Here is a 25,681-nt window from a genome sequence, read left to right as displayed (position 1 = left end):
AAAAATACGCGACGGTAGTGCATAACACAGTGCTGTATAAAACAGAACTGTAAACAAAATAACTGACACAAACATTCCATTCAGAACTGTACACATATGTAACTGTTATATTACGCTGACAAAACTCTGCATTGCTGCACTAAAAGTCGAACCGCAGAACTTGCTATACAAAAATACTAATGCAACACTGCTGTGAATTGATATCTGCCTGCATTCATATGTCGCTTTCATGTATTTTGCGCATTCTTGTTGGTTGAAGAGTAAAACAAACATAAGACCAAAGTTCCTGAAGCTACTATAGACATGGATACAAAGTTAAGTATTTCCTGACTGTATGAAATTATCTCTAGGGACCAGTAAACCAAATATTAACCCTTTTCCTGCCAAGTCGGTGAAAATCCGCTTGAAATTCGGTGTAGCCAGAATCTAAGCACTGGTGACCGTTATTCTCCCAACCCGGTGGAAATCGGGCCCTTTTTGGGTACCCCCTTTCCTGCCAAGTCGACGGCACTACGTTTTGCTATCCCCTGTGCGTTTAGGGGTCATCCGAGGAGAGGTTTTCTGACAAGGAACGCCTTTTCCCCTCGAAATGGGTTCGCAGGGAGTCGATAGACAGGGAAAGGTGCAGAAACCTGTCCGCCAGTCCCCCACACCCGAGGGGGCTGGGTTTTTTTTACCGCTTTTTAGCGGACTTGGCAGGATAGCATGAAGTAGAAAACTGGTGAACTTCTTGTCGGTCACATCTTTAAAATAATTGTACCTGCTTTGCAAGGTGATCAAGTCCTCATAACAGCAGGTGGCTTTGATGGGGAAAACAAGGACAAAAGTCTTTTGTTGGTAGTAATGGAACCGTGTCTGAATGGGAAGCCAAAAGTTGTCATGAAGAATCCGACAGCAGGTGCATCCTTCATGCAGTTCACTCACAGTACAAGAAAGGTGTTATTTACTCCCCTGATACAGATACTTATCATATTCTCCTCCCAGTACTATATCAACATGTTCAAAAAGAGATATTCGTACAACTTGATAATGATTTATCCAATCTAACTTATTTAGATATGAATCAATTCAAATCAGATTTAAATTTGGACCCTGATTTGCAACATATTCCCCTCCAATATTTAGGTAAAATAATTCAAACGTTGTTTATATGCACAGGTTGTGACTATGTGTCATACTTTGCAGGCATTGGAAAGGTATCATTCTACAAGGCATTTTTTCAATACTCTGAATTTATAACTAGTGGCCCCTACTACCTGGAACATTGATAGACACAACAGTAGACAGTGTAGAGAATGGAATTTTTGCTTTCATACGTTTAGTAGGTAGTGTATATTTTAAGAAACATTTTCAAGCATTTGATGCATCTCATCCCTTTGAACTTTATCGTAAAGTAGCCAGTGTCACTAACAGTCTTAAAGATAACCACATCAAATGGCTTACATATATAAGAGAAACAATTTGGCCACGTATTCAATATGAGGAAGAATGTACTCCTTCCTTTGAAGCCCTAGAACTTCACTGGAAAAGGTCATGCTGGGTCTCTCAGTTATGGGCCCAGGCAGATCAGTGCCATGTCACATTCCCCTCTTTCAGTGAATATGGATACAGACTTAGCAATGGGGAACTTGACATTATTTGGGACAGTGATGCTAATTTAGATAAAGTAAAAAATAATTTGGAGATGTTGACAAAAGGGTGTGGTTGCAAAAAGATGCCAACTTGTAATAGCAGATGTTGTAAATGTTTTAAGACCCATAATGGTTGTGGCCCTGGGTGCAGATGCAAAGACTGCAGTAATCCACATAATGGTGACCCTGGATTCTGTACCACATCAAAAAGGTATGGTGTATGCCCAAAGTTTACAGATAAGTCATCAGTATCACCACCACTAATCACTGATACTGAAAATCGTGATCTGGAAAATGGCATCGATGCAATTTTACAGGAGGAGGCACATGAATTTGACCTTTTGAGAGAGCAAGAGGACAATATTTACGAGACTGATTCTGACTTTGACGAACTGACTGACGAATTTAACTGGACGGAAGAAAAACAAACAGACGATTCCAATGATGGTGACTGTGATGATGATTGTACGTGAATTAAGCCAATGTTGACCCTATGTACCACATCGACCCAATTACAACAAAACAAATACTTGCCTGCATGATACACAATTTTTTATTGCATATTTTATCAGTGAATGGTTTTGAAGTTACGGTTTGCATTTTCGAAAAGTCTCCTGTCCTATGATGTACGTCATACCGGGGCATAAACAAATAATTTCGCCAGCCAAACTTGCTCCACACGCGGAGTCACGGTAACTAAACTTAGCCGTTCAGTCCGTTCACGGCACGCGACCGATCGGTCGATGTAATGTCGTAATCAGCCCAATAAGTATATTAAAACTTGGCTCATACGTTACCTTGCGGTGTTATACATTATTCAATAACTGTTTTATGTCAAAAGCGTCTTTTAAAAAGCTGTATTCCACGGTATACTTATCGTTTCACGAGCGACGCAACACTTCCGCATTTACAAGTCAGAGGCCAACATGTCGAGGTCAATGTATACTTCCGGGTCATTTCTTCGAAATACATCGATTATTTTTGCGCGGACTGTTACACAGGCATTTCGAATTAATTTCTTTTCGCCGTTGTTGGGACCGATATTAGACCTCTCTGTCAGGAAAATTTAGTTTACTTCCGAGGTTGTTTTCAAACGATTTCGATATGTTTGTGGACGTCTCTGCCGGGGTCACCGACATACCGCCGAAAACACGTTCAAACTACTACTTTACTTTCACCGCTAGATTTTCATAAAATTTACGTCTGCAATGAAGAATGGATGTCACTTTCGCAATTTATCCAACAAACATGATATTTTTTTGTAGCACGGATCGTAAAAATCCAGTTGAAAATCACCTTGAAAACTGGCCCGTTGACGTCAATTTGAAAGTTAACGGTTGTCAGCTTGAAGAACTTTCATATGCAAATGAGTACCGTGCGATCTGACTGGACAGGAGGAAGTAAAAGTTGACGCCGCCATTTCTGGTTTCAATTCTAATAGCTCCTCAGTATATAAAACTGAGGAGCTAAAAAATTACTTGGTCTAACTTTTCGTACTTTTGAAACGCTACGTCGATCACAGTGTCAATTTCAGGTCGACCAATATCGCGTTGTGTGTACTGTGTTACAATTGACTACCGGTGCTTTGTACACACACGGTGTAGTACAGGCTGGCGTTTAGTGTCGTTAGTTTGAGGTTTTATCAAACATGAACACTGAAATTTAGCTCTCTTTTTCAATTATATTCAACATCAGCAAAAAATCAATAATCAGCTCGCAGATTCGTTTTATTTTGAAATTAGTACAGTGAATTAAAATCACTGAAAATTGTGTTCCTATAATTTATTGAATTGAATAAACTCTTTGATTTTACTGTATCTTCAATCAAGTTTATTTAAATCAGTAAAACACTTTGTACAGCCAGGCTGGTCAGGATTCTAGCGGATCGTTATCTGGGTTGTGAAAACCCTAGGCCCTATTCTATGATGTATTTCAAAATGTTTGTTCAAGTCATGAGCTAAACATAATTCTACACAACAGTCTGGTGAAATTTTGCTATTATCCTTGTCAACTGAATACAGTTGACAGGCCCAAGTGATATCAAATTAATTTTTCTGACTTTTTTTAAACTTTATCCCTTAAAAACATGTTGTAATTGGCAATGATAATGATTATTCTGTATGTTGAAATGGTCTATTAATACTGTACAAGAATGCATAAAATTACTCCAAAATGTCTTCAAAATTAAAAATTTCTTGCCCACAGGGACGGGGAAACCCTCCCCCTGTGTGTATGTTGAAATAGCCTTTTATACACTGTATAAGAATGCATAAAATTGCTCAGAAATGTCTTCAAATTTAAAAATAATCCTTAACACTCTTATGCTGAAATGGTCTTTCATACAGTACAATAATGCATGAAATTACTCCAAAATGTCTTCAAATTTTAAAAATTTCTTGTTGCACACAGGGAGGGGATCCCCTCCCTGAAACCCTCCCCCCTGTGTGTATGTTAGAATAGCCTTTTATACACTGTATAAGAATGCATGAAATTGCTCAGAACTGTCCCCCGCCTGCCCAGGGAACCTGGTTGCACACAGAAGCTAACCGCCTACTTTTCTGAATTTTCCGCCTACTTCAAAAATTTTTGAGAACCCTGAGTCACAAGGATCAACAAGGTGCTAAAACTTTCGGCTCAACTAGAAATCTGTCGGTCTCGGATGGGAAACGAGAACTTACAGGACCGTGGGCACACAATAGAGTGATTACTGATGACACAGCCATTTTCATACACAGGGTTTGGAGTTTTTTGAATTCTCATAGCATTGCTTTGACCGCATGAAAAATTTGAATTATTCTGATTGGCACTTTCTTGACATACACACAAAGAGGGGTCACTTGGTTGTACAGGGACCACATTTTGAAACATATGCGTTCTCTGACGAAAAAAACAGAGCATTTTTCAGTGTTCTCCCCAGGCATAGCGTAGCGGCCCCGCTACGCTTACACTTTGCCCTGCTACGCTTCCCATTGTTCAGCTACGCTTTGGACAGTTTCCGCTACCCTTGTTTTGACTAGCTTCATTCACAGTTTGTCAACAACACGCAGTCCATGTAAATGGAGAACGTACGTGTGAAAATGTGTGCACGCGTAGTGTGTGAAGTCACTAAAAGGCAAGCTTAGTGTGTGAAGTCGCTAAAAAGCAAGCATGAAAAGAGGGAAGTGTCATTACTATAAAACAATGAAACTTTGCCCAGTTTATTTCAATCAAGGGTGTGAACGACAAACTCGAGGCTATCTGTGTAGTATCCGCCTTATCACCAGCAAAATGGTAGACGGAAAACATGGTCTTTGATCAACACATTAACGGCATGGCACTAAAGAAACAATACAAGTGCTTGCTGGAAACTGCATTTAAACGGTGTAGAAACGTGCCTTCAGCACCATTTTTCATCAAGACCAACGAGATCATGCCTCGCAAATCGGCAGCTCCGATGTTCGACATGAAGTCCATGCTTACAGTAGCACGACTTGTGTATGTAATCCGATAGTCGCGGTCACGTCTCTCTCAAGATGGTGACGAGAATGCTTTTCTCGGTTTATAGAATTCGTGTGCTGTGGTATATAAATAAACATAGGGCCAAAGTCCTTGAAGCTACTATAGACATGGATACAAAATTAAGTATTTCCTGACTATATGAAATTATCTCACTAAGGTCATCCTAGGGACTTGTAAACCAAATATTAAAGCTGTCTGACCAGCGGTTTTGAAAAAACAAGCGACTCAACAGTTGACAGAGCTCTGCTGTGTTATGTAGAGAATAACCTTTTGTGACACATGTATTGATAAAGAAGGTGGATATCTTTGATAGCTCATTTCAGGATGGCCTGACCAAAAATGGAAAAAATTCTGTAAAAATACAGATTTGCATATTTCATCAGACTATATTAGTCAATAATAGCAAATAAACGAGAGTTAATTACATTCTAATTAAAGTAAACAAGACTTGCTTAAATCAAGATTTACGTCATAATAAAACAGCATATCTGTCAGGTTATAAAGAATCTTGAGCTGGTTATCTTTTAATATCAGTATTTTCATCCTATTAACCAAGCACATTTTAACTTTCAAATTAACATTGTAAGTAAGTTCTGTTGAATAAGTTGAGACTGTACGTACTCAGAGAAAGCACACTGAAGAGACAAATGTTTGAAACTTAAGAAGTTCAAGGTCATCAAAAGCATTATAAGGAATCATGTTACACTTTCATTGCACTGTTTACACAGATTGCATAATTGCTATAAATAGCACATGAGGAATCTTACAGCCCAGCTTTACCATAAAAACCCTATCACTTTGACCACTCTTTTAATTGACCACTCTATTTTTTTTCTCAAAAAGTAATGTTATTTTATCCTTACCAAGTCAACCATAAATGGAAATTAGAACTTTCTCTATCTCTATTTATTTGACCACCCTATCATGACAAACTATTATGAGCAATTTCTTTTAGATAGCATATATGGTGGTTCAGAACATATATAGTTGGGATTCAGGAAAGTTGCCTTTACATGTTTTAATCCTCCAAGATGGTAAGCATTTCACTATGAACTGTCAAAAAAAGTTGAACTTTCTGATAATTCTACACTAAAAGTTATTTTGGCTTTGATGATTTCCTAATTAATTCAATTATTTAAAATCATATTAATTATTTTTTTCTGGGTGAATTGATAGGGTTTATACAGTACAAGAATTACATATAATGTAAGTCAAATTTTGACCAAAAATGACAAAAAAATTCCTTAAAAATACACATTTGCATATTTCATCACAATTTGAACAAATCTAAGTTGGGTTATCCCTAGGGATCTGTCTCCCAAATAACAAAGCTGTCTGACCAGTGGTTATGAAGAAGAAGATTTTTTACCAAAAACGCCTTTTTTGGCATTAATTTGCCTATTTTCAACAATATCAAAAAATTAAAAAAATAGTTTCTCAAAATCATATTTTTCATCTACACAACAAATATCAAATCAGTAAGTACTGCGGTTTTCAAGATATTTGAGTGGACGGACGCCTCACAAACGGACATACATACATACATACATACATACATACATACATACATACAGACTGACGACGGACGCCGGACGGATACCCACCCAATAGCTTCTATAGACTATAGTCTATAGTAGCTAAAAAAACAGTATTTTAAAAAGAAATTTTAATTATTTATCTCATTTCTGAATAGTTTCGACGATGCATATACCTTTGCAAACTTCAATTTGCCCTCGACTTTACAGCGAGGTCATGTTTGGTCCATTCAAAATGGCGGCTATCAAACTTGTTTACGTTTCGTTGTAGGAGCTAGTCGCTACGTTTCAACGATCAATGCGGATGACGTACAGCAGCTGCTGCTGCACAAAAATCTTGCGAATCATTTCCAACAGTTTTATTTCTTTATTTGTGCATTGTGAACAACCCAATAACCTCTGATCTACTTGATTCACGGATTTCTGACGGTGAGTCTTGCGCACGTATAGGTTTAGCTAATAGTGGACCGTGCGTTGATCGAAGTCTGACATAGAATATTCGATTGGTCGTACAACTACTTTATGTCTTCTTTGGTGATCGGTCATAAGAAGAGCGAGAAATTTATGTGAGTTTTATTATCCAATGTAAGAGGTTCATATTTATTTTTTTCACATAGGTATGCTTTGCAAACTTTGCAAGAAGTACAATTTTTGTTATGTATATTTTCTGTATTTCTGTTGACTTATCTTGAATTAAAATTTGGGCATATTTTTCAAGGAAAATACAATATGGTTTGACTCAATATTTTTGTATTTGTGTGTGTTTGTGTGTGTTGTGCCTTTGCATATATTCAAATTCACTGTAATATTATGCAAATTGGATATGTTACTTTTATGCAAATTAGCCGCTACCCTTCACCTTTTTCCTTGGGAGGACACTGTTTTTTTAGGTTTTTTTTACTCAAGTTTAGTCGCTATATCAATGGTAATGAACGCCTGATACATGGCAAAATTATGGGATTTTGGGACCAAACGTCTGATAGCATATATGGTGGTTCAGAACATATATAGTTGGGATTCAGGAAAGTTGCCTTTACATGTTTTAATCCTCCAAGATGGTAAGCATTTCACTATGAACTGTCAAAAAAAGTTGAACTTTCTGATAATTCTACACTAAAGTTATTTTGGCTTTGATGATTCCTAATTAATTCAATTATTTAAAATCATATTAATTATTTTTTCTGGGTGAATTGATAGGGTTTATACAGTACAAGAATTACATACAATGTAAGTCAAATTTTGACCAAAAATGACAAAAAAATTCCTTAAAAATACACATTTGCATATTTCATCATAATTTTAACAAATCTAAGTTGGGTTATCCCTAGGGATCTGTCTCCCAAATAACAAAGCTGTCTGACCAGTGGTTATGAAGAAGAAGATTTTTTACCAAAAACGCCTTTTTGGCATTAATTTGCCTATTTTCAACAATATCAAAAAATTAAAAAAAAGAGTTTCTCAAAATCATATTTTTCATCTACACAACAAATATCAAATCAGTAAGTACTGCGGTTTTCAAGATATTTGAGTGGACGGACGCCTCACAAACGGACATACATACATACATACATACATACATACATACATACAGACTGACGACGGACGCTGGACGGATACCCATCCCAATAGCTTCTATAGACTATAGTCTATAGTAGCTAAAAAAACAGTATTTTAAAAAGAAATTTAATTATTTATCTCATTTCTGATAGTTTCGACGATGCATATACCTTTGCAAACTTCAATTTGCCCTCGACTTTACAGCGAGGTCATGTTTGGTCCATTCAAAATGGCGGCTATCAAACTTGTTTACGTTTCGTTGTAGGAGCTAGTCGCTACGTTTCAACGATCAATGCGGATGACGTACAGCAGCTGCTGCTGCACAAAAATCTTGCGAATCATTTCCAACAGTTTTATTTCTTTATTTGTGCATTGTGAACAAGCCAATAACCTCTGATCTACTTGATTCACGGATTTCTGACGGTGAGTCTTGCGCACGTATAGGTTTAGCTAATAGTGGACCGTGCGTTGATCGAAGTCTGACATAGAATATTCGATTGGTCGTACAACTACTTTATGTCTTCTTTGGTGATCGGTCATAAGAAGAGCGAGAAATTTATGTGAGTTTTATTATCCAATGTAAGAGGTTCATATTTATTTTTTTCACATAGGTATGCTTTGCAAACTTTGCAAGAAGTACAATTTTTGTTATGTATATTTTCTGTATTTCTGTTGACTTATCTTGAATTAAAATTTGGGCATATTTTTCAAGGAAAATACAATATGGTTTGACTCAATATTTTTTGTATTTGTGTGTGTTTGTGTGTGTGTTGTGCCTTTGCATATATTCAAATTCACTGTAATATTATGCAAATTGGATATGTTACTTTTATGCAAATTAGCCGCTACCCTTCACCTTTTTCCTTGGGAGGACACTGTTTTTTTAGTTTTTTTTTTACTCAAGTTTAGTCGCTATATCAATGGTAATGAACGCCTGATACATGGCAAAATTATGGGATTTTGGGACCAAACGTCTGATCAGTAGCCTGGCTTTTTACATTTGCATGGATTTACAATAGTCCGGCTTTTATAGGGGAAGTTCCTGTTTAATTTTGCACACTGATGGAGAGACAAGATGCACTTGACTGTGGCTGAAGAAGTCCATCATAATCAGTCTTTAGATATCTTAATCTGGCCAATGACAAACTAAATGGGCTGCCTATTGACGAATAGCAAACATTAGATACAAGGTGCTTTATAATCAATTTAAGTATTTACCAAAGGTATTATCAACACAATCTGAACAGGGGAATTCAGGTCATATATCTGTCTGCATATTGTGTGAGACATACCTTCTCCTTTAGAGATAGCCACCGGGATTGGAGCATAATTTTGTGCTCCATACTTGTCTTCTCTCTTGAATACGAAATCAGAGGCCTGAGATGGTGCAAGATTTGCCTTGGTGCCCTGACCTCGGGTCAGACGAGGTGCAATATTACGAAAGATACTCAATCTGGACTGCATGTTGACTACCTGAATTACAAAACATAACAATTGTTACTATTCAAATAAACACACTTTGAAACTCTGAATCCACATAGACAAGTACATGTGGCAACAGCATTTTAACACCTTTCAAAATAAAGAATGCCTTGAAATTACAAATTACAACAAGGAATAACATTTCACACAAAGGGATAAAAAGTTTCTCATTAATAAAACTGCAGAAAATATATTTTCCTACTTGAAATTTGACTGGAAGGTTAGCACAAACACTACACTTTCATGTGACCATGAGATAATCATACACATGATTCTTACTCAGAAAACGAATAAGCTACACAAGGAAAAACTGTTGTATTACCATAAATGTGGTGAGATATACCAGAAAAACTGCAAACGATTACTCTATATCTCCACTTGTGATGCAAATTATAGGATGATGCAATCATTGCACAGGACTAGATTTGAAAATTCTCTTTCTGTTAAATTTTGGAATGACCTGACACCAGAGCCATAGCTCACCTACATTATGATTATTTCTGGTATGTGATGGGTTTGGGGTTTTCCAACTTAATTTTGAAGAATCTATTCACACAAATCTGTCAGTCAACTATGTGCTTGTTATAATGTACTTGGCTCTCAAGTGTATACCACTGTAGGTTTACAACCACATTTACATTTTGTTGGTTGCAAATAATACAAAAATTAACATGTAAAAAGCTCTGGAGTCGTCATTAACGGTTTACAATCAGCGTTAACATTGGATAGGCGATGGATATTTACGCTACTGTCTTCAACTTGGGGAAAGGCCAAGAGGGAAAAGAGCAGTGTGCGTAACGAAGCATGTAAGTAATAGTTAGTACCATAGAACAAGTGTACCGGTACTCGAAGGCTTTGCCGAGAACGTGTAAAATCCAGTAGTTCGTGTCATAGATGAAAATCAAAGGACGCAATTTGATGAAATTCTCATACTTCATAATGATAAAAGCACACACGACTAAACTATTTTGATCATGAACGGAAAAGTGTAAATCCTACGTTTCACAGCACGGGGTCAGGATCTCCTGTCAGTGTTTGCCCTGAGTACGATGTTGTGTTCTCGGCGTTATACGGCGGTGGGAGGCCGTATATAACGCCGGGAGCGCACGGCCGCGGAATCGTACGCTGGGCTAGATCTCCGGTGAATGTGACAGTTTCTAGTCAATTGGACCCTACGCCGATTGGACCCAAGTCAATTGGACCCTGTGATTGATCGCGAATTTTACCAAATCATGAACTCATACAATCTATTCGAGCATCGCTTTGATTAGCATATGTAGTTTATGTTTGGAGTTCGGTAGCAATTCACGACCGTGAACCAGCCTTGGCTCCAAAAGCTCGCCACACAAATGTACCGTTTATATAAGCACTGTACTTCACTGTTTAGCGCTGCAGACCGGGTTGCCGTCTCCGAGTACAAGCGCTGTCGAAGTGAATTTCGTTGCACAATTATATAAAGACCAGACACTGGAATAACAAACTATGCAATACAAGTCTTAGTCACAGTGTTTTTAATGCCGGTCAGTGATACCGGACGTTAGCTGACCAACAAAATGTGAAATGATTACATGTAAATAATCTCTATCTCTATCATTGACTTGGGTCCATCGGCGTGGGTCCAATTGACCAGTTCCCAATGTGACACTACATGCAAATTTCTTAGTTCTCCCATGGAAAGGTAGCGTGCTACTTAAATAGTTCTGCCGACAATTGATCGACATACCCTTCCATTTCTCTTCCACTTCTGCTAGTTTCTACTATAAAGGAAATTTACGATTAGTTCGACTGTTTGCCTCACTGGCTTCTCGAGGATGGGTTAAGTCACGGATCAAGGTTACCCACGGACGGTATGGCCGATTGGCATGCACGGGGCTAAGGTAGGATTATAAACAGTATGCCAGGAAGAGAATGTGATTCCTTGGAACGACCAATCGATACCACTTTGCAAATCGTATATCTTTGTTGAGATAGTATCGTATCCGCTGAGCAAATCCTGTGCATTTTGCCACTGCGGCGCGCAGCGTAGCAGTTTCATCCACCTTTGAGATTTTACCGAGCGACGCGACGGTAGCCCGCCATGCACTACAAAATACTGGGAATGAGAAAGATAATAGTCAGAGATATTGTCTATTAAATATATGGTTCCCAGACACTTCGCACCAAAACCACTTCGCACCATACCATCTCTCGTCCCATACCATTTCGCACCAAAAACCACTTCGCACCAAAACAACCTCGTACCAAACCACCTCGCCCCAAAAGTCATGTCCCTAACCACTTTGCCCTAAACGTATCGCTAACTGGTAAAGCTGAAAATAACCACCTTTCTGTCATCCTGGGACTGAAATCTTGAAAGTGTACGCATTTCGCGAAATTGACATCGTGCAATTCCGCGCAAGGCACCTGAGTTGTAGCATTTGCGTGTTTCTATTTTCTTATTCTATCGTTTATGGTTTCATGCAACAATAAATGGTTCGTGGTAGCCAAAATGTCCTAACACATTAATGCTTCCAAGTTGTGGGTAAAAAACAACCTTATGATACGTCGTAACATCGTTGTTTCAGGACGAGTTGACGGTACTATACTTTGGGCGAAGTGGTTTTAGTACGATGTGGTACTTGGGGCGAAGTGGGGTTGGGCAAAGTAGTACTTGGGACGAGGTGGTTTTGGTACGAAATGGTTTTGGGACGAAGTTGTGTGGGGCGAACTGGTTTTGGTGCGAAGTGTCTGGACCCCAAATATATACCTTCCGACAATGATGGTGATCCTTGCAAGTATCGCTGAACTACTTGAAATTGTATATCGCAGTATGTTTCAGCTGCAGAACACGCGTGGGTGCAGGAGTGATCCAGTATGGCGATATTGAGCTCCGATATTATAATCAACTCGACGTCAAACTCGGAATCAGATTCAGAATTTCTCTTGAAAGACAATAATCCGTGCTTGAGCCCTCAACGGTGAAAGTTGCAAAGAGAATGAAGAGCTAATCTTTACTCAGGAAGAGCTAATTTTTACTCTAAATCTCAACAACACACTAGGGAGAGCGGCAAGGCATAAATTTCAGAACTCAAAGATGCAACCTTCAACAAACAACTACGGAATGGTTCTACTCCGGAATAAAAACCCACATTCGTCTATTTCATTTTTTTTTATTTATCCATCTGCACATACATGACATTGGCATAAAATGAAATACAAAACCAGAAAGAGATGAAAAAAATAGTGACAACATCACTGTTCGCTCCCATATAGTTATCAAAACAAGTCAACAATTGTATGAAACATGGACATACATATACAGACAGACTGACAATACACAGACTGGCACAGAGTGATGACATTGACCCCAAGTGTGCCTTGGCCCATGGAGAGTGATAAAGGCTATTGACAAAGGTTGAGACGACCCAAACTAGCCAAAATAGCCAAACCACCATAAACCACCATAAACGACCCATATCATCAAGTAAACGACCTAAAATAAGCACAGGGATGAAATATGTCTCAGATTTCTGGAGAAACCGCCCCAAAAACGGCGAAAACCAGCCGGCATTTTCGATCATTGCAAATTCCTATACATGCCATCAACGAGTTAAGGGGTTCGGTTGTTTCTTCAATAGAGGGCGCTGTGCAAGATTGTTACTGCTTTTACAACGTAAAGTGTAGCACAGGGAATTTCCCCGTTGTCGTGTTTAGTGGCTTACCAAGGAATGAGATCAAAGTTTTTAGTTTATTACATTTTTACAGCTCATTCACATTTTTTTTGATACCAACATTAATTTATTTGAATAAATTCTACAAACCAAATATTAAGATAACATGTGCCGTGGCCCTGGTTCCATACATGTACATACACATACCTGCATATATGTGCATGCATGCATGCATGCATGCACACAAACATATATATGCGTGCATGCAGGTTACCATGGAAAGTTGAAGATCTAGCAAATAACAGATTAAGTGGGTGGTCGCTTTAAAAAAACAGCGCCCTCACATGGCCATATTGATACAAGGGCATATTACAGGAAACATGCATGTCTACATTTATATGTGGAGATCCGACACACACACATACATACATACATACATACATACATACATACATACATACATACATACATACATACACATATACATGCATGCATGCATATACACACACATACATACATACATACATACATACATACATACATACATACATACATACATACATACATACATACATACATACATACATACATACATAGGCAGGCTGACAGATAATGAATGTAGACTCGGACTCTAAGCACGTGGCATTATCAACATCACGCAGGACTTTCAACTGCATAAAGGTTTTAATTTCAAAAGTTTGAAGCTTTAATTTTTTCACAAACAAGTCATCATCAATAATACAGCTGCATCCACCTGATAGAGGTGTTTGAATTATCATGGTGACTGAATAACACATGTAGTAGACTTGTGCTTCAAAATACATGAAACAATAAAAAAAATTCTTCATTCACTTGGCTGGATGTACTCAAAGTGGATCCATTTTTCAATACACATATTACCCACAGCAGACATGGCATTAAATGGCAAGATAGAACTGCTTTGAAAAAGCGCCCTCCTTCGGTGAGCCCAGTTACGATGCTGAAGTTATTTTCGTTTTCAGTTGTGTCATCGAAATGAGCCCAACAACTTGGTAATTGATAGTACCAACAACATGGCTGCCCGCAATTCTGTCGACAGTTTCTCCAGAAGGTGGAGTTTTATTGTATCCCTGAATACCTAGAATGTTTGTTTTAGGTCGTTTACTTGATGATATGGGTCGTTTTTGGTGGTTTATGCTGGTTTGGCTAATTTTGGCTAGTTTGGGTCGTCTCAACCTTTGTCAATAGCCAGTGATAAAGATATACAACAGCTGAATGTAATGATAAAATAGTTAAGTATACGCCTATACAGGCACTGAGAGTGAATATGTTACAGCAAATTTGATTAGTTTCTTTTCCTTTTCTACTTCTGTGATAATCTTTAAGACAATCAATCTGCAAGGCAGTATATGTGTTGACAAATATGTTATCTTTTACAAGCACACACTAACTGTTCTTGATTTTTCATTTACAATATTTGAAATAGACTAGATGCAACCAATGTTTACACTTTGCCCATACACCAGATACATGGAGAAATTTGAACATACAATCATCAACTCAGAAACCCTACAGGAAAAAGTAAACATTGTTCTTCTAGAACAGCTGGTGCATCCACATCTGGAACAACTTACAAACTAAACCAATTACACAAGGATGATGACACAAGAGATAAAGTTAAACTGTGGTTGAACTTGACTATTCCTTTCAAATCCTTACCTAACTTGACATCTTAAACTAAAATACACTGCATGGTTAATTGCGCACAAAAATACATCGACAGACGGTGTTTGGAAGATCGATGAGGTACATTATCTTTTTTATCCGATCCATTGAACATTCTTTTTTCCCCACTCTCCCACTTTTTCTTTTTGTCAAACCTTCTCTGGCTGAATTTTTTATTGGCATTTGTTTGGAATTTTTTCAAAATCTGCCAGGATTTTTTTACAGCATTTCAACACCAAATACAGTTTACCGTATCAAATGCTTACTAAATCACCACATTATATACTCTTAGTTCCAGTAGGTATAAAATTACCAAAAAAAATCTTAAAAATACAAAATGAAAGATATCCCAGTAAAACTGACAGTTTCGCAAAGTTGCCCCAAAAATTCAAAATTCCGGATTTCAACTTAATTTCAATATATCTTAACAAAAACCCTAAGAACCGGTTTACTAAATATCAAAGCAATCAGACTGGTAAATTTTGAGAAACAAATTTTTTGACCAAAAATGAGAAAAATTGCCCCCCAAAATACAAAATTGCAGATTTCATCCTAATTTTGAATATATCTAATTAACATAAACCCTAGGAACCTGTACACTTGATATCCAAGCTACCAGATCAGAAGTTTTAGAAGAAAAATTTTTTGACCAAAAAAGGCAAAAATTGCCCCAAAAATTGCCAGTTTCAACATACCTTCAATACATTATATTGAGATTAATCTTAGATACCTGTATACCAAATATCAAAGCTATCAAATCAGTAGTTTTTGGATAAAAATTTTTTTTTTCAAAAATTGGGAAAATTGCCCCAAAATTACAAATATGACAATATCAATACGATTTGTACAAGCATGACTGAGGCCATCCTGAGGAACATGAATATTAAGTTTCATAGCAATCAGACGAGCGATTTCAGAGAACAAGATTTTTTGACTAAAAACGGAAAAAAATACCCTAAAAATACAAACATGAAAATTTCATCCCAATTTTTGCACACATAATTTAGAATACCTAAAGAAATCTGCATACCAAGTTTCAACCAAATCTGACCAATGCTTACTGAGTTTTAGCCATTTGCAGGATTTTTCCTTTTTTTCCCCTTATTTGCATATTTTTGGCACTGACATGTTCATTTGAACAAATTCACATCTCCACCCCTAAGTGCACCTGTACACCAAATACTAAGACAGTAGGTGCTACGGTTTAGGAGTTTTTGATGTGGACGGACATACATACATACATACATACATACAGACAGACGACATTTTTCCACCTTATACGAATACCTCCCATTTGCATATATACATAATATGCATATATGGGAGCTAAAAACCATCTCAAAATTACATGTTATAAGCTTTCATCTGCTCATTAAAGAACTTTGCAAATAATATGCACAAAGGAATCATCAGAACAAGACATTATGTATTTGAAGACTTGTCAAAATGTTTCAGCTAACACGATTGGAACTATAATTTGGGATAATTGGATTCTCATATTTTGCAAATATCTCAAAAGTGTTAGGTTCTATATCGCAAATGTCTCATAAAAAGTGTAATATAAAAAGAAAAGCAGATGAGATAACATTTGTAGATTAAATCGACATTACTTCACCATCCAATTATCCCAAATTGGTTCCAATCGTGTTAGCTGATCCTGAATATCAAATATAGAATTACAGTAAGTATCTCTTAAACGTTGTGCAGGTGCACTTTGACAAATCATAATACAATAAAATTCATCTCCAACATCACTTTTGCATAAAGTCCAAAGTCTAAGGTGTCTAAAAGATATTCTTATAACGACCAACTTCAACTGGGAAAATATGATTTGAAATTCTTGTTTTTGTTAATGCTATTCTATCAAAAGAATTTTGAACAAGAGACAGACACTTGTCATATTTGAAAACAGATTTAGTCTTACAATAAATATTTAATTTCTCATTACTTTCTATGGCTTTCTCCTAGACATCAACAAACTTTGCTTTCAAGGAATGTTTTACTGTCCCAATAACTGTAGACAATTCACAATTCTTCACTTTGAACAATTACAGAATGCAAAGACAGATTTAACAAAGTCTAAAAATGTTGATAGACCCTTCTCATGCAACTTGTTTTCAAGTTCAAAAGCTACAGCAAGGAGACTATTGTTTTTTGCGGCTTTCTAAACGACTCCAATATTTAATCACATTAATGATAATACATTGAAAGCAGAAGTGAGAGACGCTAAAGTTCCCCCAAACAAGCATGGATGCATGCACTTTTATTGACTGGAACAAGACTGTGTTTGCATCTCTAAATTCATCTGAACAATCTCGAATTCACTGTCAGGTTTTGTCGCGCTCATAGCGAGGGAAATTACAAGTTGAGGTACCAGTCTGGATCGTATGCTTTCAATAAGTGAAGCTGACACACTAAGATGTAGATTGTAACACAACCTTGTACTTTATTGTAAGATAGTGACCGTGTCGTTCACCGTCAAAGGTCTGATCTCAAGTGTATTCTAAGCTCTCTACAAAGTTAAATACATCTTCAAACTTACATAATTATAAAAGTAATCACGTGGTAATTTTCCTGAAAATGATTGTTTCTTTAGATTAAATAAGATCACACCATGGAATATCCCGTTCTCTATAGTTCTCATTAAATTAACTATCACACTATTTCTTATCTGCTTCTCGTACATACGATCTGAGTCAATGAACTTCACACGCCTTGGCCACGTGAGGGACGTACGCTTCAAGATAAAATCTCTACAGGGAGGGGCGTTAAAGTAATATATTTCAGAAAGTTATCACTAAATCTTTTTGAACATACTGATCCATACAACACTGGTTTGACTAGAGAGTCAAAAAGATGCAATTGTACTGGTGTCCCATTTGGAGTGTTAAAGGTTTTCATAAAAGCAAATAGAGAACGCAGTGCTTTGTTTTTCAAAGAACGCAGTGCTTTTTTAATATTTCCAGATGGGATAAAAGTGGTATACCTCGGAAAATATATCAGGAAGCAATATCTATTCTCTTACCGTAAATGTAAACATTCAATTTATGCGGATTAAACTTGGCATTGAATATCATAATCTTTGTTTTCCTGAGACTTAGGGCCTATTGATAACCACCACTTATTATCTGTGCGTGTTTACGCACGTGAGTTTTGTTTGAATCGTGGTCCATTCGAATTCTGGGTTTGACCTACTATAAAGACCCGATGAGTGCTTGTGAACATATTCAGACATGGGTACTACGTCAGATTCCAATCTCTCAACAGGTGGGTGCGGATAAAAAATGCGTTGTTCAGACTGTTATAACACTGAGGACTGTTCCGCCGACCAAATATGAAAGGGACTTCGTTCCAGTGAAAATGGAACGCACGCTCAATGAACGGAAAAATCGCTGCCATGGTGACAACCTTAGTCGAGGAACATCTTGACATTCTAATAATCACAGAAACTTGGATTTAAAGTACGTCCGATCCAATCAGTCCGATCTATTCTTCGCTCAGCGATTACGACGTCCACCAGCAGCCTCGTGCTAAACGGAAGGGTGGTAGATCTAAGATGGCTGTTATAATAATAATAAATAATGTTTATTGTGCAACAACACACTTAAGAAGTGTGGTAAGGCAAAAATACCTGTACAGTTCAACATTACAAGGATTAACAAACACTGGTTGTAGCTGCTGCTGGGGTTTGAAATATACTAAACAATGGGTAATTTACCTTACTGACTAAAGATGTAAATGAACTTCTCTTTCTGGCCTAAGTCAAAGAAACCAGAACTGCACATAGTTATTGAGGAAAATAACATATCTCTGTAAGTGCTATATAAGGGACTGGTCAGTTTTTAGGTGGGGGTGGGGGTGGATTATTTATTGCCGACATGAAAAAGTGGCTGACGCCTCTATCCCAACTTTAGAAAACAGGGTGACCCCTGTATGTATGTATGTATGTATGTATGTATGTATGTATGTATGTATGAATGTATACGTATATATATATATATATATATATATATATATATATATATATATATATATATATATATATATATATATATATATATATATATATATAATCTTTTTATATATAAATATTATATATATAATCTTTTTATATAAATAAAAAAAAATATATATATAGCAGGGGTTTCATTAAGTTTTGAAGTAGGGGGTCAGAATGAAAAAGTAGGCGGCTAGCAGCTGCCATGACCACAAACCGGAAACCCTGAAAAATGAGTTAAAATTCACTTTTTACAGCTTACAGTCACATGAATTTCTAGTATTTTCAGGAGAATTGTCAGCAGTGTTCCAGGGCAATTTGTGTTCATATCATAAAAGCCATTTTACCTGGGAGATTAGGCCTAAATATGATAATTTATAATTACAAATACTGAAATGTGGTAATGTTGACGATATTTTGAACAAAGAAAACTGAAGTCTTAGAACCTAAGAACCTCTATGCTTTTATAATAATTCACTATTATTAATGATTTAAATTTGATATTGTAGACGGTGTGCGAAATTAAGAGAAAATAGCTTCAGGTCATAAGGACCTGCACCAAGCCAAAGCTTCAGGTCCTTACAGAAAACTGCCGGTCCTCAATAAAGGCAGTTGTTAACGACCATTAAAGTCAACTTCTCCATCAATACTATGCTTTTGAATGTTGTAATATTTAATTTTTCATGTCCTTTTATCAATAGAGTCAGCAAGTATTTACTCCAAAAGACTATTGTTCACATAAATTGCAGAATAGTGTAAGTTAATGATCATGAAATGTTCATCTACATGATCTGGAATCTGACAGTATCTGTCATGCGCACACATTTATCAATGTTTTCCACCAGGAGGGGACTATGGGACTGACAGGAGAATTTGACATTTTTTCTAGCCATGTCAAATCCCCCATATCGGACCATAAAATGATGTCAAACACCCAGGGGCCGGGGAATACTGGCTCATGCACTGGACTACATGTGGATGATGAAAACGAGAAAGTTTGTCTCTCATGACTTTCTATGGGGAATGGTGTTCTCTCCATTGCTGTATACAATTGTACACTACACCAGGGCATATAATATTGTGATTTGAAAATGGTTTGCGAGCTGAAAATCACTTCTAAAATAAGCCAACGCAGGTGGTAGAAGAGTGAGCGAATAACTTAGTACCCTGAAAACAGTCATGAGTAAGGGGAGTGTATGAATATTTTTTTTATGCAAACATTGATCACTATGACTTTTTAATTTTAACGTAAAACAGAAGGGAGAAAATACCTGGTATGTATTTTTATATGACGTATGGAATAATTACTTTCAAAATGTTTCAATAGATATATGTGCTTAAATGTGGCCTCTGTTACATTCATGAAGAAACAGATGAAGTTATACTTTTATTTAAAAGGACAAGTATCGTAACTTTTTCTCAATTATAGAAATTGCAGACAACATGAATGGCACATATTTTCTGATCGAAAAGTTTTGCCTGCAGAGAGTGATGGTTTCATCGCCCTTTGAAAGCTTAAAGTTATTAAAATGACTCTGAAAAGTTTGACAGACACTCGATACTGCTGAAAACTATCGACACGGTCAGTTAATGATACCGTAAAATCTTAAAAGACGTAATTTTTGCGACATTTAGGGCTATACAGTCCAGGATGACGCTGAGTTTTGCCTGACTGTCGTAAAACGGTATACATCGAAACAATTTGAAGCCCAAACTCTCGGCCCCTGAGAGTATTTTATTTATTTATTTATTAGCCGTGTTCACAATAATGACATTGGCTCAGAAAGAAAGAGAGAAGGGGAAGAAAATGTATAACACTGAAAAGTTTTCAGATTCACTTAATTCACATTAGCTCAAAAGTGATTAAACTTTCTGTCTGAAAATCTGTAAAAGTTCATTCATGTATTTTGCAACAACATGAACAATGGAACTGTCAGTACATGACAAAAAGTACTTAAAAAGAGAATCATTGTCAAAGCATTTAAGCTGGTTCTGAATGTTAAAAACTATTTCTAAGTAAATTGTTCGTACAGTTTGTGCTGGTTTACTTGGACATAATAAAATACAATGGATTTCATCACCAACACCAGAATGACAAAGGGTACAAAGTCTAAGATGTCTTGGAATGTTTTTAAAACGACCAATTTCTATTGCAAAAGTATGATCAGAAATTCTTGCCTTTGTCAAAGCAATTCTGTGAAATGGAGACTTAACAAGTGATAGATAATTTTCACATTTAAACATGTTTTTAATACTACAGTATGTCATTTAATTTGTTATTTTTTGACAAGGCATTTTTCCTAGGCTTCCTTAAATTTAGACTTTAAAGACTTTTTCACAAGTTCGATAACTGTTGAAGGTTTACATTTCTCACAATTCAAAATGCTAGAATTGCACAGTAGAAAAACAGACTCAACAAAATGTAAGAAACACGAGAAACCTTTCTTGTGTAAGCTTTTTTCGAGTTCAAATGCAGTATACAGCAAACTGCCCTTGGACAAATTCTTAAGGCGAACCCAATATTTAATAACATTCAAAATAACTGAAATCAGTAACGGGTAACGCCCAAGTTCACCAAGACAAGCATGGATGCTGGCAGTTTTACTAACACCAATAATGTGTTTGCATGCTTTCATATGAATTGACTCAAATTCACTGACAGGTTTTGCAAAATAATCTGTAAATCTTTCCACACTGACTTTTCTGAATAAGTAAGCACCCCACACCTCAGATCCATAAAGCAACACAGGTTTTACTAATGAATCAAATAAATGTAATTGAACCCCAACTGGTGTTCCATTGAGAGAGTTGAAAGCTTTCATGTAAGCGAACAACGCCCTCGATGCTTTGTTTTTCAAAACTGACCTGGCTTTTTTAAAGTTCGCAGATGAAGTAAAAGTAATACCCAAGTAGGTATAGGAGGGAACAATCTCCAGTTTTTTCTTTTGGATAAAGATACTAAATTTGTGGGGATTAAAATTAGCATTGAAAACCATAACTTTTGTTTTCTTGAGGCTTATTGAAAGTTGCCATTTACTACAATAAGATTCAAGCAGTTGGAGTGAATGCTGTAAACCATGCACTGTGGTTGATAAAAGTACAATATCATCAGCAAACATATTAAAGTATAGCCTAGATTGCTTTACCGTCCGCTTGAGGTACGGAGGCAAGCGGACGGTAAAGCAATCTAGGCTAATTAAAGTATTGGTAGTTTTCTATTGACTAGTAATGGAGCATCAATACATTCTCTGTTAAGTATAGATGGCAAATCATTCAAAAAGAGATTAAACAATGTAGGACTGAGATTGCAGCCTTGTCTGGTACCAATGTGTGAATGAAAATAATTAGTAACACCAGATGGTAACTTGATACAAGATGTAATGTTGTCATACAGAGACTTGATTATACTTAAAAACTTACTGCTAAAACCTTGTTTAGATAACTTATAAAACAATCCCATATGCCAGACACTGTCAAAAGCTTTCTGGAGGTCAACAAAGCATGTAAATAAATGTCTAGATCTACTCTTGTGCTTGTAGTAATTGATAAGAGATTTCAATACAAAAATGTGATCTGAAGCGCGATGACCTTTTTGAAAACCTATTTGTTCACAATTAAGTATTAAAATTATTCCCGTTAATAAACTTGTTTGCTCTTTTATTGAGAATCACAGTAAAAAGTTTACCAATACAACTACCAACAGTAATACCTCTGTAATTTGTAGGGTCATATTCTGACCCAGACTTGTGGATAGGCACTATATGTCCTTTGGCCCAAATAGTAGGAAAAAGTTCAGAACTCAACACAGTATTGAAAATCTTAAGTAAAGCTGGCATCAAAATAGCAGAACCACTTTTAATCATTTCATTTAAAATTGCATCATCACCACAGGCTTTCCCTGATTTTAGAGATCTGATTGCAGCTGACACTTCATTGGCAGCAACATCAGAGTCAAGAATTTCATTATAAGAAAACTTAAAACCATTAGCAAGCTGTTTCTTTACCTTTGCCTGAAAATTGGTATCAAAATGTTGAGAATGTAAACCTTTCTGTGCAAGTGATTTAAAGTGGTTGTACCAAGCATCAGGAGAAATTCTGTCACTAGCAGAGTTATTTTTGTTTTTCAGGGTATTAACTAACTTCCAAAATTTTTTTGGATTTTCTTTCAGCATCTGCAATAATTGTTATTAACGCAAAGGAACGACACGGAGACAAGTGTTTGGCCGAAATCCGGGGTTATGCATGTACTGCCATGGCGGGGGCAACGAGGCGTCATAGCGGCCTGGATGGCGGTACCGGGTTATTGGTACCGTGCATCGGGCAACGTGCTACCAGTCGCCCGCAGCAGACCCATGACAGTACCCCCCTGGAACTTTATTATGTAAAGTTAGCGATATAGAGACATACAGTATCTTTTATTGTGAGCTGCTAGCCTGCAGCGAGGCTTTTTTTTTTTTTTTTTTTTTTTTTTTTTTTTTTTTTTTCTAGTGGAGGGTGGGTGGGAATTTTGTGGTGTGAACTTGAGCGTGGCAGAAGTTGAAATGGACGATCTGTGGCTTTGATCATACTGATATGCGCATGGATAATGACGTGGCAAGGGTGACGCAAGTTGTGAAGATAACGGTAAATTTGAAGGCGGTTGGTAGATAAGGTTACGTCTCCAGTGCATCCAGCAAGCCGTAGAAGTAGTGGTGCATGGTGACCCATACTCAGCAAGGTCTAAACCCTTCTCCCCGTGTCCCTCCAGACGTTAACAATGATTATAGCAAAGCCATAATCACCCATTAACGCAAAGGAACGACACGGAGACAAGTGTTTGGCCGAAATCCGGGGTTATGCATGTACTGCCATGGCGGGGGCAACGAGGCGTCATAGCGGCCTGGATGGCGGTACCGGGTTATTGGTACCGTGCATCGGGCAACGTGCTACCAGTCGCCCGCAGCAGACCCATGACAGTACCCCCCAAATTATGGCTACACCGCGGGCATGCATGACTGCGGTGCGGCAGTAAAGCAGCCCCCCCCCTGGGGTGACCATGCGTCATTGGAGATTTCTCATAGTATATGTTCATTGTTCCTAACGTTTCATGTCTCTATCGTTCATGTAGCGCCATTACATCGTTGGTATTGTCCACCGAGAACAGAGTCCTACATCAAATTGTTGGCAAGTTGCGAGTACCTTCGGTACTACGTCGAGGGTCTCCTATGGTGTCGTGATGTAGATCTGGTACGCGTCACTCCTCCATCTGCCCAGTGTCTTTATGAGCCAGCCAGGTAAGCCGGCTTCAGCGGTGGTTGTGGCGGCACCACCGCGGAAGCCGTGTCCCCAAATTGAACAGGCGACTAATATTGGGTACATCTCTTTCCATTCTCTTGCCATCCCATGGCAGAGGTGGCACAGCGAATGGGCCAATTGTGTGGGCCAGGTGCAGTTCGTTTGGTATTGCGGTGGAGACGGTATCCGGGTTGATCGTTGCTGACTGGCCGATGAACTTACCGAGGTTAGCTAAGGCGTTGAGTGTTGATTGATCGACGTATGGCAGTAGCATGTCGGCTGGGGGTATTGCTGCAGAGGATTTGCCCGTTGGCCCGGCGCTAGGTGGTGGGCGCCATGGCGGTGCATTGTGACCGGCTGGCTGGGCGGGTTGAGCGTAGGGCGCAGCCATATTGTCCAGGTTGTTGTTATGAGGTGCGCCGCCATCGGTAGGGTGATGTGCGCAGCGCCACCACTGGTGGTCGAGTCGGGGGGGGCAGCACGATGCTGAAGTTGGACTCAGTTTCGGATTCGGTTTCGGATTCGGTTTCGGATTCGGTTTCGGATTCGAATAACTGAGAATAGTTTTATATTTCCAGCTTAAGTTATTATTTTTTCGAAGGATATGTTAACTACTGATGCACAAGGAGATATTTTAACTAGATCACCTTACTGCACATGTAGCATGTATTTCATGACATTATTGTTGCGCACATAATCATAATTTATACAGTTTAAAAAACAAAATACTTTTGGCAGTAGAGCAAGAAACTATAGTGCATGAATACACCAGACAAAACTGCAAAAAAAACTAGTCAAAAGTTACAACTTATGAGCAATAATGGGCATTATGCAGTTTAGACTATTCAATGCAATCTTTATTATACAACCTATTAACTGATAGTTTAGTCCTGCAGTTTAGTATTGTACATTCAAAATGAAATCTATGTAGAACAACATCAACCAAAACATCAAAGTAATACAACACATTAGCATTACACCACGTGACACACATTGTGACATATAAAGAAATTAAAGTATAAATTGTTTTTGTAAACGTTTTCCTTGCTCGACACTTCCTTTCGACTTCGAATTGAAGTGCTTTGGAGTTTTCTGTAATTTCTATTTTTTAACTATTTTAATTGTGAACATGCACAGAATTTATGCTTTAAAATATATACTACATTTGCCAGCAGGTAATTCAGTAAAAACTTGCTCTCGACAACAAGTATATATCTTTGCATACGAAAGTACTGCGGACTATATTTTATTTTCACTGGAATTTATTTTAACTGAAAACAGATTTCTTGTGTCTTATTTTCACTTCTTCTAGTCTGATTGGATTTTATTATAGCTGAAAAGAGTCTTGCGAAA

General features: G+C 37.4%; 1 protein-coding gene across 2 annotated transcripts in view; it reads right to left on the bottom strand.

Annotated features, from left to right (window-relative positions):
* Positions 1 to 12,614, bottom strand: part of LOC139120872 (ornithine aminotransferase, mitochondrial-like) — a 40,357-nt gene extending 27,743 nt beyond the window's left edge. Inside the window, exons 1-2 of one of the 2 annotated variants that reach the window (XM_070685495.1) lie at positions 12,450 to 12,614; positions 9,514 to 9,694 (exon numbers count right to left, since the gene is read on the bottom strand). In XM_070685495.1, coding sequence (XP_070541596.1) covers positions 9,514 to 9,685 — 172 coding nt within the window. In that variant the 5' untranslated portion in view covers positions 9,686 to 9,694; positions 12,450 to 12,614. Of the gene's footprint in view, positions 1 to 9,513; positions 10,876 to 11,348; positions 11,927 to 12,449 lie in introns of those variants that run through there. The other variant, XM_070685496.1, reaches the window with a different exon arrangement.
* Between the last annotated feature and the right edge of the window lie 13,067 nt (positions 12,615 to 25,681).

The sequence above is a fragment of the Ptychodera flava genome, chromosome 20, assembly GCF_041260155.1.
Source record: "Ptychodera flava strain L36383 chromosome 20, AS_Pfla_20210202, whole genome shotgun sequence".
Classification (NCBI taxonomy): Eukaryota; Metazoa; Hemichordata; class Enteropneusta; family Ptychoderidae; genus Ptychodera; species Ptychodera flava.
The sequence above is the reverse complement of the archived record's forward strand: the minus strand, read 5'-3'. Positions and strand labels throughout refer to the sequence as shown.